Here is a 21727-nt window from a genome sequence, read left to right on the forward strand (position 1 = left end):
TAAAACAACCATACAACAACAAAATAATTCAGAATTTACATAGGCACAATATTTTTATTATATTTGTTCAAATTGCTTTTGCTGACAATTAGAATTTTAAAAGTTGACAAAAAAGGAAAAAATAGCCATGTCTAATACATTCTCAAGGACTCGGCCATACTTCACACATAATCAGTAGTCAATAACTTGTTTGTTGAATTGAACTGAGTTGAAATCGATTGAAAGCTGAAAGATACAAACAGTCCCCTGGGACTCCAAGGTCCCTTATACAGTCAGATGTTTTCTGAGTCTGTGCCTGGCACCCAGTAAGCGCTATTTGAATGTTATTATTGTGGGTGTTATTAAGTACTTTTTCTCTAAAACAAGGTAGTTGCCTCCTTTCATTACACTTCATCTTCTAGAAATATTTTTGCTTCTCAGTACTAGAAGAATGGAACTTAGTCCATATTGGTAATTCTCACTATAAATGACACCTGGAAGTCAACAGGCAAGTTTTTAAGATGACTTTCTACAGTAAACCATATTTTCACAGTTATACAATTGACTAAGAAATATAGAGAATATAAAAACTTGTTATGTTTATTGTTTATTGATTACAAAAAACAAAAACTCCTATTTCATTTGAGAAAACAATATGTATTCGTAAAGGTTATATTCTAACAGTATGTTTTTCCTGTATTCGTTAAGAAAATGCAAGATGACTTGATGGCCACATAGTCCCCAGTGGGTGCTGTTGGGCCATGCCTGATTGTAGTCAGTATTAACAACCAGGCACCATCCACCAGAAGCTCACCCAACCAGCCATGCACATCTCCTAACACCAGAGGGTGTTCTGGGGTAACTACCAAACTCTCTGGCTCTCAAAAAGCTGGTCTTCCCTCTCCCTTTAGCTCTACCCCTTTGTGGTATCATTCATCTTATTAGTGCAGGCAGGGAAGACAAAAACCAGGAAATTCTATTCCTCCTTAGTAACACCACCCATTCAGTTTGCATCTCTGTCCATATAGTACTGACCAGGGCAGGGTAATTTCCCCACACAGACTGCCAGGCCACCTCAGTCCTGCCAGGATGGTCAGAGGGAAAACATTTCCTGCAAACAGGACCATTTTTTTTCTTCTTAACCCTCAGAACTCCCCCACACTCAAGTATTTCTACATCCTGTGTTTATCTGGTAGGCTTACCACCATCTTACAACCCATCAGTGGAAGCAAAAGAAGGAAACATTGCCAAATCCCCTTCTAGGGAAGCACCTATAGAGAGAACTTTTTCCATTTATTTTTTATTTAGTTTTGTGAAAGAGAGAGTCACAGATTTTCTGAAGTTGCTCAGAGGAGAATCTAAATGTAAGAGGAATTTCCTTTTGATGGTGAGGTCCTCCAATCGTTCTTTTGTGCAAATGACATTGTACTGATTCCATTAAGCCCTACGGAAGGTCCGTAATGACATCCACAGCCACTCAACAGAGATTGGCCTAAATAGACAAGAGAAACATACAAGAATCATACAGGAGAAACCCAGTGAATGCAGAATGTCAATTGACCTACTGCAGTTGGATGGGCATCCCATTGAATTAGTCCATCAGTTCATCTATCTTTGACAGGGAGTGAGATAGACAAAGAGCTACGGGGTGAGTTGAATAAAAACAAGGAAGTATACATATATGCATGAATATATAGCAAATAATACTGAGTGAAGGAGCTCTCCCATTGAGAGAGAGAAAGAGAGAAGAAGAAGAAGAGGAGGAGGATGAAGAGGAAGAGGAGGAAGGGGAGGAGGAGGAGGAGAGAGGGAAGCGGAAGGGGAGAGAGGGGAGGGGAGGAGGTGGGGAGTCTTACGTCTCACCCAAAGCTGGGGCAGGGATATGATGGACATTGCCAACTCCTCTCATGTCAGCTTCTTCCCAGAGTCATATTCTCTCTGCAGCAACCTGAAACGAGAGTGGCATTATTCATGTTTTCTCTTGAGACAGAAGAGCCCTGAAGAATCTAAGAGACTGATAAAACTGATGAGACTGAAGAGAATGAAAAGCCTAGAGGTCTCCTCTCTCCTGCTCCAAACTCAGGAGTTTTGTGGGCCAGATGCAGCCTGTTAACTATGACATCTCTGCACTAGGCAGTTCCCTAAGGCTATAAGTTGCTGAGCAGATTCTGATCTGCATTGGTAGAAGGAGTATCCTCTCTAGCAATTCCCCCTACTAATGAAATCATAGGTCCAGTAAAAAAAAATGTTTTGAAACAGAGCTTTGGATTGCTATTTGAGAAATGGATAGAGCCATGACCAAGGTCAGAAAGCTACGAAATGATGGTCCCTGTAGCTTCCCTGAACCAGAAATGTGTCCAAGGTAGAAGATGGAACTTAGTAGGAGAGTCAACATGATTCACAAGCTTTGAAACTCAAAATAAAAGTTTGGTTGTTTTCCTGTGCATTGGAGGAAGAACACCATGTGGAACTCGGAGCTGGAAGGGATCCAAGGAAGCATAAGGTCCCAGACTCAGAACTGGAATGGACTTTATAGGTCACCTAATCCACTTCTCATCTTATGACTCAGGCTTGGAGTCAGGAAGCCATGGGTTCACATCTTGCCTCAGACATTTAGTAGCTACGTGACTCTTAGTGCATCTCATCTGTAAAATGAGATGGTTGGATTCAATGGACTAGAAGGTTCTTCCGCCTCTAAAAAATCTATGAGCCTATGAACTAAGGCCCATAAATGTTGTGATTTGCCAAAGATCACCCAGGAATCTAGTCCAGCCCATACCTGAGCAGGAATCTCTTCTGTAAGCATTCTAAACTATTCCATTTCTATGGGTTTTGATGGCCCAGCTACATTCAAAGTTTTTCAGAGGTCAGGTCATTTGTTCCTCTTCCTTATAGGTCAGAACAATACAGTAGTACATGTTGGTTCAGAAGCATTAAGATATAATAGAGGATCATAGAATACTAGAACTGAAAGGAATCTGAAAAATCCATCTCAAACCCTCTTATTAAATGGCTAAATCATAAATTGGACATCAGAGGAGCTGTCCAATTTTCAATTTGAAGGCAGTTGTTCTGCCTGCTCCTGCTTAAATACCTGCTGGTATTGATATTCAGTGGGGATCTCTTCTGTCTTCTCCTTCAGAGAGATGATGAAAGGTCAGGTAGAAGGTTCAGTGCCTTCTGTTTCTGCCCAAGGAGTTCTTGTTTGGGGAACCTAGTGAGTGGCCTGATCTATATTCAGAATTGCAGTTGTGTGAGCCATGGAAGCCTCAATACCGTTTCAGTTACAGTCATGTCTACTTTTCCCAGAGTACCTTTCCCATTTAACCTTCTGCTTGCCATTTTAGGGGCATAGTCTCATACCAGCCTTTCTTTTACTGGGCAGCTTCTACTGGACACATCCTTTCAGACATGGTCTTTATATCCAAGAGGCATGCTTATTTTCTGATCAGCTCCAGGAGATAATAGTACCCTGAAATACCTGAATTGACCAGTCAACATTTGGGCCCTTCCCTTTCATGCTGTGTAGGGAACCCAAGATATTACATTCCTAAACGTCATCATGCCTGGGTTGGAATCTTGCCTCAGACACTTATTGGGGGTGTGATCATGGACAGGTCATACAACATCTCTGGGCCTCTTTTTCCTCATTTGTAAGATGAGGGTAATGAGGACATTGGATTCAATGGCCTGGTGGGGCTCCTTCCAGTTCAGAATTGATGACTTTATATCTTTCTACAATTTCCATTCCACTTCTTAACAGACCCTATTCCTCAAGAGTGGAAGTCTCTGCCTCATTCTCAATCAACCTTCTTTCCAGTGTGGGGAGAAAGCATCTTCTCCTATCCCTTCTTTGAGGCAAGCTTATTTATTACAACATTAATTTTCAATTATTTAGCAGTTGTTTTTTTTCATCTACATGAGAAACAATTCTTATACCATCCCTGCCCCCTCAGAGGTAACATGATGTAGTGTATAGGGCACTGGGCTTAGCACCAAAAAACTGGATTTAAATCCCACTTCAGATACTTACTAGTTGTGTGACCCTAGGCAAATCATTTAACTTTTCTGTGCCTCTGTGTCCTCATATGAAAAAGGAGGGAGTTGGACTCAGTCTCCAAGTCTTCCAGGTCCAAATCTATGATCCTATGACCTTTGTATGCTTAAGACACTCTGCTTCATCTCTTCCCCCCGCCAAAAAAAATCACCGTTGCACAATATTAGAAGCATTCCAAAACACAGAATTGCTTGCATTCTCTGCTTACTTCCTTATCTTGCCTAAAGGACAGGTGGTGGTTTGAGATTGCAGGTAACTTGGGAAGGGCAGGACCAGGGCTCTGAGCAGTGCTAAAATGGAAAGCCTGGGGAGGTCATGTAATAGAGAATGTAGCCTTGAGGAGTTATTAAAGATTATTAATTTTTAAATGGATTCTACCATCAGACTCTCATTGTCTTGGTATAATAAACTTGAATTTTACCCCAGATACTTAAAGCATTATTACTTTCTTACCCTAAGGCTAAGGACTGCTCTCAACCACAAATATATTAAGTACCTGCTGTGCGCTGTACACTGTACTAGGCTGGTACAAGGCTTAGTGAAACATCAAAGGGAAAGACATAACCTTTAAATTACCACATTTGCTTTGCTTGACTATGAAGATTTGGCACAGGGGCTTCTCTTTATCTTTTCAGTGGTGGGGAGGGAAGTGAGAGGGAGAAAAAAAAAGATTTTTGTTCTTTGAAAAAACTAAATGATCCCCCATAATTCCTTTTTTTGTTGTTTTCCTTTCTCAAAATAACAGAAGTTCGTATATCTATGGCATTTTAAGGCTTAAAAAGCACTTTCCTCACAAGTAGCAATCCCATAAAAGAGAGAAAGGTATTATCCTCCCCATAAGAAATCACTGAACTTGGAATCAGAGGATCTGGGTTCAAATACTGGTTTGGCTTCTTACTATGTGCTTGACCCCAGCTGAGCAGACCTCTCTGGGTTACAATTTCATCACCTGTAAAATGATAGAGAAGGATTATGGCCTAAGGGTCCTTAACCCTTTTATGTAAATCATGGACCTCTTTGGTAGCATTCTGATAAAACCCCTTCTCAAAATAACAATTTAAATGCATAAAAGACATAGGATTACAAAGGATATTGATTCATAATGAAATGCAGTTATCAAAATATTTTTTAAAACAAATTCATAGACCCTGGGTTAAGAACCCCTGGAGATGATCTCTAAAGTCCTTTCCAGTTCTAAGCCAAAGTAACTAAAACTAGGTATCATTCATCTAGTAAATGCTTTTTCAAAAAATGTTTTCCTTGGGCTTCAGTAGCCAAAGCAAGGGAGCCCTATCAGCTTTTTAGAATAAATTGCCTTGGAAGACAGTGGGATCTCCATCACCAGAAGCTTCAGGCAGAGGCTGAATGACTAGTTCAGAGGGATATTATAGAGAGGATTTCTGTTCAGGTTGAACTAGAGGAACTCTGAGGTCCCTTTCTAACTCTTGGGATTCTGTGGTTCTGTAATTGCTGGTTAACACCAGCATCAGTGGAAGTGCTGACCTGAGAAAGGAGATAAAATTCAAATGATTAATCTTGCTGCTTTTTAACAGACCTCTAAAATGTTGAGAGGAGAAAAAAACTTAATGATCCAAGTGATTTTTTCTTTTTTTAATAATTTAATTTATTTGTTTTTAGTTTTCAACATTCATTGCCATAAGTTTTAAATTTTCTCCCCCTCCCTCCCCTCCCCCTCCCCAAGACAGCATGTAATTTGATATAGGCTCTACATATACATTCCTATTAAATGTATTTTCACATTAGTCACATTGTATAGAAGAATTTGAATGAAGAAGAGTAACCAGGAGAAAAAAAAACATTAAACAAAACAAAACAAAAAAAGAAAATAGTCTGCTTTGATCTGCATTCAGACTCCATCATATTTCTTTCTCTGGCTGTGGATGACATTTTCTATCATGAGTCTTTTGGAATTGTCTTAGATGCTTGCATTGCTCAGAAGGGCTAAATCTATCAAAGTCAGTCATCACACACTGTGGCTGTTACTGTGTACAGTGTTCTGCTTCTGCTCACTTCACTCAGCATCAGTTCATATAAATCTTTCCAGGTTTTTCTAAAGTCTGTCTGTTCATCATTTCTTGTAGCACAATAGTATTCCATTTCATTCATATACCACAGCCTGTTCAGCCATTCCCCAATTGATGGGTATCCCCTAAATTTCCAGTTCTTGGCTACCACAAAAAAGAGCTGCTATAAATATTTTTGTACATGTGGGTCCCTTTCCCATTTTTATGATCTCTTTGCAAGATAGCCCTAGAAGTGGTATTGCTGGGTTAAAGGGTATGCATACTTTTATAGCCCATTGGGCATAGTTCCAAATTGTTCTCCAAAATGGTTGGATCAGTTCACAACTCCACCAACGAAGTGAATTTTTCCGGTCTGCCCTTTGGATTTGGTTTTCTATGCTAGGAGGGACAGTATGAAACAGGCATTGGCCTAGTAGTCACATGACCTGGGTTTGACTGCAGGATCTGACATACGGTAGCTGTGTGAATATAGGCAAATCCCTTCCCCTGTCTGGTCCTCAGTAGCTTCACTGGTCAAATGAAGAGGTTCAACTTACTGATTCATGCAGGATATTTCTCTGATAGTCTCATACTGGAATAAATAATCAAACATTTATTAGATTCTAGTTTTTTACTCTTTCAGGTCTCACAAATAGGTATTGAGAAAAGTTCTCCTTCACAACATTAATTCTATACATATAAGAGCCAGAATCCTCATTCTCTTTCATTCCACACATCCAATCAATTGCAAAATCCCATCATTTCTACCTCTACAACATCTGCCAGATCAGTCCCCTGTTCTCTACTTACATGACCACCACTAGGCCTAATTCAGACCCATATCACCTCTTGTCTGGACTCCCTAATTCAGATCTCTCCTTTTCTCCATACAATTTTCCACCATACAATTGCCAAAGTAATTTTAATGAATGCAGGGCTGACCATGTCACTCCCCTACTCAATAAACTCCATTGGCTCCCTATTACCTCCAGGGTCAAATATAGATTCTTCAATTTAACATTTAAAGTCATTCATAGACAAGCACCAACTACCTTTTCAGCCTTATTACATGGTATTCTCTTTCATATATATATTCCAGCCAAACTAGCCTCCTTAGTGTTTTTCAGACATTAAGCTCCACTCATATCTCTGTGCCTTTGAAGGCTGTCTCCATATGCCTGGTGTGTACCCAGTACAGCACCTGGCACATAATAGACACTTGATAATTGCTGAATGATTACTCTTTTAACTGACTTTTTCATATATTGCCTTGACATTTATGGTACATTTTTATCAACTATCTTAGTTATTATAATATTTTTGAATGCAAAGATATTCACATCACTAAACTGTCTCTTTCCTTTAACAGGTTGTGAAAGAGGAGCCAGATTTTGCCAATGTCAATAAGAAATCCACTCTTCAGGACCCTAATGTAAGGTCTGTTGCTTCTTAGTTGAAGGGGAAGGGGGAAAACCTAGTAAATGAACCATTTAGCCTACTGCATAGCCTCAGTGCTCTTCTCTAAACAAAATTCCTGATTACATTTCTTTTTAAAAATACAGTAATGGTAATATTGTTTTAAGGACAACTTTGAGCAAATAAGTCATCTTGACTACTATCAATACCCAGATTAATGACAAAGGACATAATTAAGACACTATCTGCATCCAGAGAAAGAACTGATATGTAGAAGTATGTATAGAATTATTTTACATGGATATACATATTTGTGTCTAATGGTAGCCATCTGTAGGGCAGGACAGGGGAGGGGAAAAATGTACATGACAACATTATTATATATTTTTTAAAATAACAAGTTGTACATAATAGATTTGCAGTTTCATGTACAATCGTCTTTATTTTATTATTATACTAGGTTCTGGAAACATTTGCTTTATTAAAATAAATAAAAATGTTAAAAAGAATCAGTGTGGCAGGAAATAAAAATTGCAATAATTTGAGTTCAAAGGGTGTAGGAAAAACTCTAGGTCAGCAATTTAAAATATACCACTGATCATAAGGATTAGCAGTAGAAACCATGGTTGACTCTACCATAAGAATATTATTTTAGCAATTAGCCTTCAGGAAGCTTAAGATGCTAATATGGCCTGGTAGGTGGGGTGTAGTAGCAATTAGATTTGAAGATCTTTCCCACCCATTAATAGGCCATGTGACCTGCTTATGTCACAGGAAGCCTAAGTTATAAGGTGGGAGGAGCTTCCTAATGGGAAAAGGAAGTTATGTCATAGGAAACGCTGAGAGAGAGATGTCATGGTTGCTAATGGCTGCCCTCATGATTGTTAGAACTGAACAGACTGACTTAGCTGTACTGTGAGTTTGTTTTGGGTGAAGACCCCAGCAGGGGGTTGAAGAGGTTTTGGGATGGTGAGGCTCCAGGCTCTGATATGGTGTTTTAAGTTCCTTGCTGTTATGATAAAGTGGGCTGACTGATTGTGGGAGCTGAACATTTGGTTATGGGATATGATTTTCTGGTGTCTGAATAAATGTTATACTTCTTTTACCTTCTTTATGGAGAGTCTCTCATACCTTGCGATACAGAACTACACAGGCATATTTACGATTATTGTTGATGTTGTATTTATTGCCTTACTGTTTTATGGGGTCAGCCAGGATGATATAGAACAGAAAAATTCCAATGTCTAGCCATTGCTCAGAGTTGTTCACTGATTCTCTCTTTCCCTACTCTTCTCCCTTTTGCAGATTAAATTTACCTATGTCCTAATTATCTTCTAGAGGAATTTAACTCCCAAAGTCATAGAGGCTGAAATGCAGCCATAGTGAATCCTTCTAGCCTTAGATTTCTTTGATAGAAAGCAGTTACACAAAAGAAATCAGACCATTCCAGTGGGCTTAAAGAATAGACTCAGGTTATCTGCTTGACATTAGCCAATGGCTATGAAGAAGAAGATTTGCAAGGAAACTTCTGATTTAGGGACCTTCAGATATTTAAAATTCCTCTACCTCAGACAAAAACTTGAAATACAGTAATCTAGTCATTGATGCTTGACTAAAGGGAAGATCTGACTGCTTCAGTTTACACTTGTTTTGAAAATGACAGTGTAATATTATGGATTAATTTATATGGAAATAGATTGTCCTTTGTCATGATGCAAGTGCATATCTATTGATTATAAGTCAGTAAACGAACATTTGTTAAGTGCCCACTATGTGTCAAGCAGTGTTAAGCACTGGGGATACAAAGAAAGGCAAAAGACAGTCTCTCCTGTCAGGAGTTTGCAATCTAATGAGGGAGACAACTTGCAAACACTTGTGTACAAACAAACTATATACAAGAAAAACTAGATGTTATCAACAGAGGGAATGCACTAGAATTAAGGAGGACCAGGAAATGATCCCTGTAGAAGGTAGGATTTTAGCTGGGAGTTGAAGGAAGTCAGGAAAACCATAAGGTGGAGATGAGGAGAGAGAGCATTCCAGGCATGGCGGATGGCCATTAGATTCATCAATCTCATTTTCTTTGCCCAAACAACCAGCCATTCCAAATTTATAATCAGTATATTATCCATCTGATCCTGAGATCCTTTTTATTCATAGCTTTCTTCTCCATCCTGAATTGGATTTTCTGTTCTTAATTTCCTGGCAAGGCCAGTCCTAGGCAAAATCACAAAGAAAGAGGAGTCTGCCTTCAGCACCCTTCTATTCCTTATTCTAAATCAGTCTTCCCTTTTGGTGCTCGCCATTCCTAACTCCAGGTGCGCCATGCTTCTCCTGATTGACCAAGGTTCTTGCCAGCACAAAGGTCATTCTCCTTGGCAGAGAAAACAGACACAAAATAAGAGTTGAGAAGCAATCCCTTCTCTCTGTTGTCGGTTTTTGTAGTGCCATTCAAACCATGGAAAGGTTCTAGCCCTACTTTGAGCCTCCTTCTTTTCCCATTATAATTAAAAACACCCCTTTTTTGTTGGTCTTAGCTTCCCTACTGAACCTTAGATTATCCTAAGCTTTAGCACTTCTGACACTCATTTTACAAAGTCACACCACACTCTTATTTTCATCCTCTGTTTTCTGAACTTGCTCCCATCTTTGAATTTCTTTTGTAAATCTAAATCGTTTTGTGAGTTCCCTGCATATTCACATTGGCCTCTTCAGAGATATTTTTTCCCCTACAGATTGAAATTGTTTCCCTTTGTGTCTTCAGAATTTAATTTGTGGGCATCTCCCATCCCTCCTGGGGCTGACTTTCTTGTTTACATTTGAGAGCTTACCTATCTTTTTCCCCTTGAAATCTGCTTCCTCAAAGTCTGTGGTATATGTTGAAATAAACCTGGATTTCATTTCCTTCTCTATCATAAACTCTTGAAGTGAAGGTTTACTCTTCCCCACTTCACCCCCATCCACCCATACCCCTCCTTCTCCTGCCAAGGTCTCATCATTTCTACTTCAACAACAAAGGCCTCCCTGTTAGTGAAAATCAGATCTAGAATAGAATCTCCCCTTGTTTCTTCCTCTACCTTTGAAAGAATTAAATTACAATGGTATTTCTAGAAGTTATTATGAGAGAGAGAGAGACAGAGAGAGAGAGAGACAGAGACAGAGACAGAGAGACAGAGAGAGAGACAGAGATGGGGGGGGAAGGAGGGGCGGAGGAGAAGGAAGGAGAGAGATGGACCTAACATATGTATGGATCATTGAAGTCCCTCTACCCCAATCAATGTTATATCATGCCTCTAGGCCAGACCTGGATCTGTTTCTCAAACTCTTTATCTATTTCATCTTTATGATCAAATGATCTATAATATATATTCAAAATTATTGTTGTTTCATTGGCCATTTGACCTTTACTCAGATACTCTGCCATGCTTCCCCATCTCTTTCCTGGATCCCCTCACTTGAGTATACCTTCTTAATTAACAGTAGCTATCCTACCTCTCCTTTTACCTATCCTGTTTCTTTTAAAAAATTTAGTATTTTATTTTCCCCAAATTACATGAAAAACCATTTTTAATCTTTGTTTTTAAATTTTCTTGATTTCCAAATTCTCTCCTTCCCTTCCTGTCTTCCCCTTTGAGAAGGCAAGCAACTTAATATGTTATACATATGCAGTCATGCAAAACATATTTCCATGTTAGTTGTGTTGTCAAAGAAAACAGACCAAAAAACCCAAGAAAAATAAAGTTTTAAAAAAAGTATGCTTCAATTTGCATTCATAGTCTACCAGTTCTTTCTCTGGAGATACTATTTTTCATTATAACAGGTCCGTCAGAATTGTCTTTATCCTATTTCTTTTGAATAATAGAGCCATGGTTGTTGTACAGTTGTTCAGTTGTGTCTGACTTGTTGTGACCCCATGGACCCACCAGGCCCTTCTTTCCTCCACTGTCTCTCAAAGTCTGTCCAAGTTCATGTTCATTGTTTTCATGACATTATCCATCCATCTCATCCTCTGCCATCCCTCTTCCTTTTGCTTTCAATCTTTCCCAACCTCAGGATCCCTTCCAACGAGTCCAATCTTCTCATTACGTGGCCAACGTATTTAAGCTTCAGCTTCAGTATTTGACCTTCCAGTCAATAGTCTGAATTAATTTCTTTAGTATTGACCGATTCGATCTCTTCACTGTCCAAGGGACTCTCAAAAGCCTTCTCCCGCACCATAGTTCAAAAGCATCAATTTTGTAAATATTGTAAAATTTATAAAATTGTAAATATTGTAAAAAGCTGTGCTGCCCAGCTTTCCTTACAGTCTAACTCTCATAGTTGAGACTACTCATGGTGAGTAGTCTCTTTACTACTGGAAAAACCATAGCTTTGACTATATGGACTTTTGTTGGCAAGATGATGTCTGTTTTTTAGTCCAGATTTGCCAAAGTTTTCCTTCCAAGGATCAAGTGTCTTAATCTCATGGCTGCAATCACTGTCTGCAGTGATCTTTGAGCCTAAGAATATAAAATCTAACACTGCTTCCGTTTCTTCTCCCTTTGTTTGCCAGGAAGTGATGGGACCAGTTGCCAGGATCTTAGTTGTTTTGATGTTAAGCTTCAAGCCAGCTTTTCCATTCTCATCTTTCATCCTCATCAAGAAGCTTCTTAATTTCTCTTCACTTTCTGCTGTCAGAGCTTTATCATCTGCATGTCAGAAATGGTTTATATTTCCCCAGACAACCTTAATTCCAGCTTTTGATTCATCCAGCCTGGCATTTCTCAGGATGTGCAGCCTTGGTACAATCATAGATTTTATCCCACCCAGTCTCATCGATATCAATGAAATCAGATTTGCCTCTTTTCATTAGATCTTCCAGTTCCTATTTTTGGTTGACTTGTCAGTCACTCATCGAGCATTTATCAAGCACTTACTGTATACCAGGCACTGTGCTAAGTGCTGGGAATACAAACACAAGTAAAAAGAGATAGTTCCTACTCTCAAGGAGCTTCTCCATTGCAGTTTCAATATATTGCATGTTGGGCATAAGAAATTAAATGAAATTTTTGGGGAGTTTTGCAGAAGCCACAGATGATATTCAAAGACAGAGTAGATGATATAGAACCCATGATCAAATACTTAACCCAAATTTTACAATAAGGTGCTGTAAACACCCCTGAAAAGAAAAAGAAAAAATTCAGACTTCTCTGATATGAAGGGAGGGCCAAAAAAGTTTTTGCAGATTTTCCAGATTGCAGAGGCACTGCACACCTAACTCCACAATGTGGAAGGGACAACTGTAAAGGGAAGCTGAAGGGGGAAGGGGTAGAAAGAGAAGGGAACCAGCTCTGGGGCATGATGGAAAAGTCTAGAGTGCCCTTGTGAGAAATTCAGAGATGACTGGCCTGGACTCTCTCCTTAAATGGAGGTTCTGGGAGGAGCTATCCAAATAGAGGGAGGAACTATAGGGAAGGGTACTTCTGAGAGATGAATTCTGGGGCTGAAGTGCATTTCCAGAATGAAGAGGTTTCAGGGCCATGAGTGAGAAGTCCAGAGGAGCACAGCCTGGTGAAAAATCATTAAGCCTAAACACTGAGCATTTGAATATAGAAGTTTAAGGCCATGAGTCTTACTACAATCTTCCTTCTTGGATTTTGCCTCCTGTGAACTTCTGGGTAGGGCAGCTAGGTGGTACAGTGGTTAGAGTGCCAGACTTGGAGTCAGGAAGACTCATCTCCCTAAATTCAAATCTGGCCTTAGACACTTACTAGCTGTATGACCATGGGCAAGTCACTTAGCCCTGTTTGCCTCAGTTTCCTCATCTGTTGTAATGGTAACAACATTGGCATACCCAGGATGGCTGCTAGTGCAGGTTCTTAGATCTGCTTTACTAAGGAAAGCAATTTAAAAGGGGTCAATGATCTTCTTTATTTCTCCTTGTATTTTTTCTATGTAATTAAAGACCAATAGACTGATTCAAAGCTTTATATCCACCACTGAATCAAGACAGCCTTTACTTCTGAGGAGTCAGGGAGCCCTGAACACATGACCACTCAGAGTCTCGACCAGGGAATCACAATATCTTTCTCATAAGCAAGCCCCCAAAGCAAAAGCTCACCTCTCAAAATATATACCCTTTAGGCTCAGTGACTAATTAGAAATTAACAAAAGGTGTACAAGCCTTCCTACAAGCAAGCAAGTTTCCCTTAATGGTCGCCACATGAGGCCCATTGATGGGCGGGGAAGATATTATTCCCCATTAACCTTACATCTGTCAAATGAGCTAGAGAAAGAAATGGCAAACTACTGCAGTATCTCTATCAAGAAAACCCAAAATGGGGTCACAAAGAGTCGGACATGACTGAAAATGACTCAACAGCAACAGAACTTCTGGATATTTCAACTGCTACTTTTACTTCTTTGTTGCTATTCTCTTTAGTATCCAAACTAAGGGGCTATTCATCTGCAGTCTCCTCCTTTACCATCATTTTTAGTTTAAAGCTTCATTTCCTTAGATTTGGAAGACACCTAGAAAATACAGTTTTACCAGTATTTGTTAGGTCTATTCATCTCTAGTCAAGAATCTGACATCCCTATGCAGAGAATCCCTAATGTCCGAGCCATTAAAGTACAACACTGCCCTGAGACTTTTAGAACATCCTGTATTTTAAGCCAGCATTCTCAAGCGAAAATTCCATTCCCATGTTACTTTCACAGCCAGCAGTTCACCTCTCAAATTTTTCTCTTTTGCCTATCTCTCTGGTCTTCAGTTTCTTGCCCACGACATTGAAATTGTTGGCAGTGCTTTTTAAGCTTCTTTCTAGCATTATCAATTGTGCCTCCATGGGTTCCCAAAAGTGGGTAGTTTATTATCCATTTTAATATGCCTTGAGAGGTTCTCTGTTAAATCTTGGATACCTGCCCTAGGAAGAGGGCAGAACTCTGTTTTTGTTAACAGGTTGAAAAATGGCTGCCTCTATGCCTCTGAACAGGAATCACCAACTGTTACTATTCTTCTCTTCTTCCTATGAACCTTACATTCTCCTGATAGTTTCTGTGACCTGTACTATATCCAGATGCTGGAGCAGAGTTTGTTTTGTTTTGTTTTATCAATAGGACATGTTGGTTGGAGTCCTAGGATTAGATCAAAGTATTATCGAGGTACCCAACTATGTTCTAGTCTATTCTCTGACAAGCCATCTTCTGTTCATTTCCCTATCAAATCTGAATACAGTTGTTGGCTCCCTGAAGATTTTCTTTAGTAACTAGGACATCTTTATGTAAATAAATGGTTTGTAAATGGTCCAACAAGTTGGGGATAAGGGACAGAGTGCGTCAATCCTATCCTGCAATGGTGTTGAAGGTCTGCTAGTCATGGCAGAATTTTAGCTCTCTGTTCACAAGGTCAGGGTGGGGTAGTAAAGGACTGGATGAATCCTTTTACTGTTTCATTCCCTCCAAGAATTGCTGGAATACTTTTTAAAAAAAATTGGTCAAGCAATAAAGGCAGGTTGAAGGGATGGGAGCTCTAGGACCAAACCGATGAAAGTATCCAGGACTAAGCATTGAGGTGAATATAAGTAGAGGGAGAAAAAATAACTTACATCATCCTAGTATTATGCTATGACTACATGACAAAATGAGGAAACTGGTAAGGAGTCTGAGAAACAAAACAAAAGGATGGAGTGGAGGCATGATATGTTGCTTACAGGGGACTTCAGTTACCCAGATAGCTAAGGAAATTTTCACTGGCAAAAACAAAGCAGCTCATACATTATTGGCTTAATTTGATGATAATTAAATCCTCCCCAAAGTGGAAGAAGTAACAAAGCTAGCCTCTATTCTGAACAGTAAGAAAGAATTGGCTACTTAGTTAGAAACAACGGAAACTTTGGAGGAAAGTGACCACGCCATCTTAGAAGGAAAGAAAAGCTGGACAGAATTTGAAAAAAGATTTTGGAAAGCAAATTTTACAGGGTTTAGAGAAAGGATAAGTAGGATTTCATGCCTGAGAGGAGCTAATCTACTAAGGTGTGGATTCCCAAGGACCTGCATCTTCATCTTCAACCTAGATACTGTTCTTCCTGCCCCTGAACCTGAGAGGAGCTAAGATGCCCAGCTATGAATTCTCTGGAACTATGAGTTATCATCTTCATTCATCACAGTTTTTTTCCACCTGTTGCCATGCTCCCCTCTTCCATCCCTCCTGCTCTCTATCTATCATTCAGAGAACTAAATCCCTGGCTATTTTCCTATATATCTCTTCCCTCTTATGGGCAAATTCCTGAGAAAACCATTTACAATGAGTACCTCCAGTTCCTCTCCTCTTATTCTCTTCTAAATCAGATTCAGACCTCTGGCTTCTGACCTCATCATTCAACTGAAACTGCTCTATCTAACATTACCAATGACCTCCTAATTGCCAAATCTAATAGCCTTTTCTCATACTTTTTGGCCTATCCATAGCCTTTGACACTGTCAATCACCTTCTCCTGGATACTTTCTTCCTTTCTGGGTTTTCATGACACAGTTCTCAACCTGATTTTCCTCCTACCTCTCTGAATGTTCTGTCTCAGTCCCAGCCTTAACCATCCCATGGAATACCAGAGTAGCAATCAATAAAAAACATTAAGCACCTGCTATGTGCCAGGCACTGTGAAGGAAGCTAGGGATTCTAAGAGTAGGAGGCAAGGAAGAGGGAGTATATTCTAGGCATGTAGGAAGGAGGATGAGATACCCACCTGTTCAAAGGTTGAGTTGGGAGATGGAATGTTGTTTATAGGGAACAAAGAGCAGGCTAGTTTGACTAGAACAGGCAGTACATGAAAGAAGGCATATATGATGCAATAGAAATGGCCCTGGTGCTGGAGGATCTGGGTTCAGCAGACTTCCTGAGTGACCTTGGGCAAGTCACTCTATGAGCTTAAATTTTCCTGCCTGTAACATGAGAGAGTTGGAGTAAATGACTTCTAAGGTCCCTTCTAGCTCTGCTATTGCTATGTAGTGATTAGAAAGATAGGTGGATTGTGGTCAGCTCAATCAGGTGGAATCTGATTGTCCTAAAGGCAACAGGAAACCATTCAAATCTTTGGGTAGGGTAGGTTTACATGGTCAGATCTGTGTTTTAGGAATATCAGTTTGGCAGCTGTGCAGAAGAGAAAGGATCAGAGAGGAGGAAGGATTAGAAGGACAGAGACCAATTAGGAAGTGATTGTAATAGAGCAGATGAGAATTAATGAGGGCATGAATTTTACAGTAGGGTGTGTGTGTGTGTGTGTGTGTGTGTGTGTGTGTGTGTGTGTATAGTCAGGGGGACTAATGGGAGAGAGATTGAAGAGATAGAATTGACAGGATTTTGTAACTGATTGTATCAGGTTTGAAGGAGAAGAAAAAGACAAAAAACAACTTCAGTATTATGAAGCTGGGTGGTTGTCAAGATCATAGTACCCTTAACAAAATTAGGGAAATTTGCCCTATTATAGGCACTTAGGATCCCCATTATAGGCACTTAGGGCAACTAGGTGGCGCAGTGGATAGACTGGGCCTAGAATCAGGAAGACTCATCTTCCTGTGTTCAAATCTGGCCTCAGACACTTACTGTGTGACCCTGGCAAATCACTTCACCCTGTTTGTCTCAGTTTCCTCATCTGTAAAATGAGCTGGAGTATCTTTGCCAAGAAAACTTCAAATGGAGTCACAAGGAGTTGGACACAACTGGAAAACAACAGAACAGTAATGAAATAATAGGCACTTAGATCCCTTGGAACTTGGGCGGCAATGGGACTATATTCAAAATGTAGTTTGCTTTTTGAGTGGATGCGGAGTGGGCACATAACTTCCAGGAAGAGCTTGGGTCTGTCTTTTCTTCTCCGTTTGGAGTTTAAATTGTACATTTAGTTTATTTTGGATATGCTATGGAAATGGATCCAAGTCAAGGCTGATACTGCACTATCAAAGTTTAAAGATATAGCCCTCATTGCTGTTAACGAACGATAAGCTATATCCCAAAGGGGTCGTTTGGGTGTTTGTTGGGTCAAAATAAATTTTTATATCCTAAACAAATATATGTATCCAATAAGTAAACAAAAAAGGGAATGAGCTCAATTTGATAATCAAACATTTATTGAATATATACTATGTTTAAGGTGCTGTGCTAGACACTGGGGATAGATATAAAGACAAAAACCTAATAGTAACTGACCTCAGAGAATTAACATTCTACAAAACAAATGGATTTTCTAATTGACAAAGTAAGTTAGGATATTCAGCTTTGGCTTAGCTGGGAAAACACTAAAGCAAAAATATTATCGTATACTTCTTTTCTCTCTCCAGAAGCCCTGTTCCTTCTATAAAAGTAGAAGCTACTGAACCAGCTACAGAAAAGCAAGAGAAGCAAGAAATTAAGCCTCCAAGAGTGAGAAAATTAACAAGACAATACAGTTTGTGAGTTCTACACTGCAAGGTTGGGTATAGGAGTGGGGTAAGGGGAGGGAGGAAAAAAAGGAGGGAAGAAGACCTTTGATTTCCTTCGAGCAGACTCCTTTTTTTTTATCAATGCAATGCTGATTGGTTCCTCTTCTGCCATTTACAGCCTTAGAGAGTTGCCTAGCCCTCTGAGGCACTAAAGAATTAAGTGACTTGTCCAGGGTCACACATCCAGGCAGAATTTGAACCGAGGTCTTCCTGACACCAAGGCCATCTCTCTATCCACTTTGCCCCACTAATTCTCAGAAACAGCATGATAGTTCCAGAGAGATTTCATAGCCAGCCATGGAAGTTTTGTCAGTCCATCAGAGATAGGGACTGTGATTTTGTTGGTATGGGGAACTCCTGTGTGAGGAAATTTGATTCAACAATGCAGGTTGGCACTTTTTCTGAAACTTCGAGTTGTAGCCTAATTTTCAGGCACAAAAATATACAGAATACACAGCCTCCTTCCAAAACATGTAATGCTATGCATTCTGGGTGTTTTTATGTCAGCAAAGCAGGACTCCATGGTCTTAGAGAGTTGCCTAGAGAGGATTGAGAGGTTTAGTAACCTGCCCAAGATCACGTAACAGTTTATGTAAGAGACAGAACTTGAAACCAAGTCTTTCAGGATCAAAAAGCCAGGCCTCTATCCACTACTCCATATTGCTTCTCATCATTCTAGTACAGTGACAAAAATTGAGGGAATAATATGCATGTGTAATAGCTATTTCCACTTTTTCTCTTCTTCTCCCCATCTCCATAAAAGTTCATGTGTTACTATAAGGATAATATCTTCCTCTACTAAATGAGATGAGGAGAGGGAACTTTCATATTTTGCACAGTAGTTATGTTTTTAGGTCATATTTTATTGTATCAGAGTGGGTCCTTCCTCCCTTGTTGTAGGCCTCAGTCCCTCCGTCTCCTCTATAATATATATCCATATCTGTGTGTGTGTGTAGATATATATATATATATATATACACATATGTATATATATATATATATATATAAATTCTCTATAGAGGATAACAAATTAAGTGAGAAAGAGTTTGGGGTAACTTCTTTTTTCTGTGTAAAATTTTTTTTTCTGGAGTAACTTCCTGAAGCCATCTGTAGGCTAATCCTTAAGGAAGAAACATAATTATTACTAGACAGTAATTCCAAGACGCTGGAAAACTTCCTCTGTTCTTATAATGCTCCATGGATACTCATGTAGGACCAGGCTAGCTAACTCTTGTCTTTTGCTTTCACAACGTAAATAATATATAATACATTAATGCTGCCTGCTACAATATTCAGAGCTGGTATGTGAGAAGGGATGATGGGTAATCATGAGCTATGAGTACAGAAACTTCCCCAGAAACAGTACAACAGTTCCAGGGATACTTCACAGCCAAATAGACAAGGTCAGAGATAAGGATATATGTCTTCATAGATTGTAATCCCATGCCTGACCCTTCTACATATATTAAAAAAAGAAATTGTATTTTGGGTACGATTCCATTTTCCTCAGGATAAGTATATGCATTTTTCAAGGACTACCTACACATAGCTTGTTATTATTAGTGACTGCTGAGTTTATGCACATACATAATAAGTGACCCTGACCTCTTCAAGCTTATATGCCAAAAAAAATGGAGTTAAAAAATTGTTGTTTTTCTTTAATTATATATTCTGGTGGGAAGAGAAAATATGTCGGGGTGAGTAGAAGGCCACATCACAGTTATTTGGATAAAACCCCACCTATTTAAGAAAAATGGCAAGTTTTTAATGGGAAGAGAACATCAGGTGGTCAAGATGACTATGTTCCAAATGCTAGGAGAGCATAGACAAGTTCCAAGGCTACAAGAAGTGATAACAGAAGGAATGGGGAGCATTGGATGTCCTGAAGTGATTCAAAATAGATGGTCTGTAGCTTTCAGGCAGATTGTTGAAATCAGGTTTAGATTTCTCCTTAAGAAAGCCTGACTGCAAGGATTCTGAATATTTGTAGCTGGGAAGCACCTGGACCAAGTCACATTTTCAAAATGATCTGTAATTGCCTCAATACAAAGGAAAAAGGGGCAAATTTAGCAGAATAGAATGCAAAAGGAAGGAGTAGCAGATTACAAAATAAAATGCAGAAGGTTTGGCACAGCATCAGAAAGGATAACATTATAAAGTAGAAACTAGAGTCCTGAGGTTAACAGGCAGTAGAACTCCATGAACTATTTCTTTTCTTTTTATTTTTTTAAAAAGTTTTATTGTAGCCTTCTGTTTTACATCACTGCAATTTCTTCTTAATGCTCCTCTCCCTCTTACCATACCCCCAATCCCAACCCAGTCACTGGTTGTAACCTTCCATGAACTATTTCTACACACACACACACACACACACACACACACACACACACACACACACACACACTCCACACGTTGGTTATGGTAGAAGTGATAAGAAATGTGGGGGAAAGGGATTTCAAATTCAAGATGCCTTCTATTTACCATACTGAGGGTTTAAAATGATTAAAATATTTGGTTCCTTGATGATAGACGCTGCCCTGTCTCTATCAAGAACATGAAACTTGTTCTTTAATTTTAAAAAATGTTTATTCAAGCTCCTGAGTAGAGCAAAATTAGTGACTGTTAGTGAACAGGGCGGACACAAAAATCTGAAATGAGTCTGAGGAAAAAAATAGGCTCTTCAAGAATGAACATGCTGGTGATTCTTTTTTCCAAGGTGATCTAAAGAAACTGATCTGTGGAAAAACTTCTTGGTTAAGAAGTTCCATAATCTTATGTAATGAGTCTCTTCAAAGGTCCACCCTATTCCCATAATATTTTGGGAGTAGAATGGCTCATGCAGAGCAGGATCAGCATTGAAAAGCCAGGATGACCAAACAGAAGACCAAAATAGAAAGAAGGAAGAATCCTTCCCACTACCTGACAATGCAAGCTTCTCTCAAATGAGGGAGGCGTTTTGTTTTTACCTTAAAGCCTCATGACTATTTGATGGACTTCCAAAAAGAGTCTTTACACTTATGAAAGAATCATTATTTTTGTCTCAAACTGTTTTTTGGCTGTCCAAATTTGGGCTAGATGTGACAACAAACTTCAGCAAATTGCATTTGCCAACAGAGTTGTGTTAGGTTCATTGTTCTGAATCTATAGTCATCCTGGGGGAAAATACACACAGTACACACATGTGCATGCTCACACACTCAGGACTGCCAGTGTGTGGCTAAACAATTTTCAGGTTTTGTTCAAGGGATCTAATATATCTTTATTCTTGACAAACATATTTAAAAGAATACAGATGCAGCTCTAAAAATGATTGAAAACAAATTAGCAATTATTAGGGAATTACATGCAGTGGAAAATATCAAACTAAATTTAAGCCAGCATGCAAAATGCAAAAAAATACATTTTGTTTCCCCCTAGGAGATAATTTGTAGCAAATAGCTTTTTTAAAAAATAACTTGGAAACAAAATTGTAAGCTGCGTGGTCAATATTAAGGGAACAAAATAACTAGGTCAGTCCCTGTGAAGACATATCCTTCTTGAATCACCTTCCTTTGGAAACCCCTTTGTTGTAATGAGCAGAGCTTCATGTACTTTCAGTAACCACAGTGATGAAGATGACCTTCCTCCTGCCCTGGCTGCTGCCATGGCAACAACAGCATCAGGACCACCAGGATCTCCAGCATCCCAGAAAATCAGCACACCTAAGAAGTCGGAAGGGCAAAACCAGCTATCCCCCTGTGCAAAGGTGCAGTACAAGAGGGGAAAGGGATGTACAAACGCCTGACTATGCTGAATC

General features: G+C 39.3%; 1 protein-coding gene across 1 annotated transcript in view; it reads left to right on the forward strand.

The window, feature by feature from the left end:
• EPB41L4B (erythrocyte membrane protein band 4.1 like 4B) overlaps window positions 1-21727 on the forward strand; it is a 247617-nt gene that overhangs the window by 200837 nt on the left and 25053 nt on the right. Inside the window, exons 19-21 of the mRNA XM_036738343.1 lie at window positions 7430-7497; window positions 17791-17901; window positions 21529-21676. Of these exons, the coding sequence (XP_036594238.1) occupies window positions 7430-7497; window positions 17791-17901; window positions 21529-21676 (327 nt within the window). The remainder of the gene's footprint in view (window positions 1-7429; window positions 7498-17790; window positions 17902-21528; window positions 21677-21727) is intronic.

This window comes from Trichosurus vulpecula, chromosome 1 (assembly GCF_011100635.1).
Source record: "Trichosurus vulpecula isolate mTriVul1 chromosome 1, mTriVul1.pri, whole genome shotgun sequence".
Taxonomy (NCBI): domain Eukaryota; kingdom Metazoa; phylum Chordata; class Mammalia; order Diprotodontia; family Phalangeridae; genus Trichosurus; species Trichosurus vulpecula.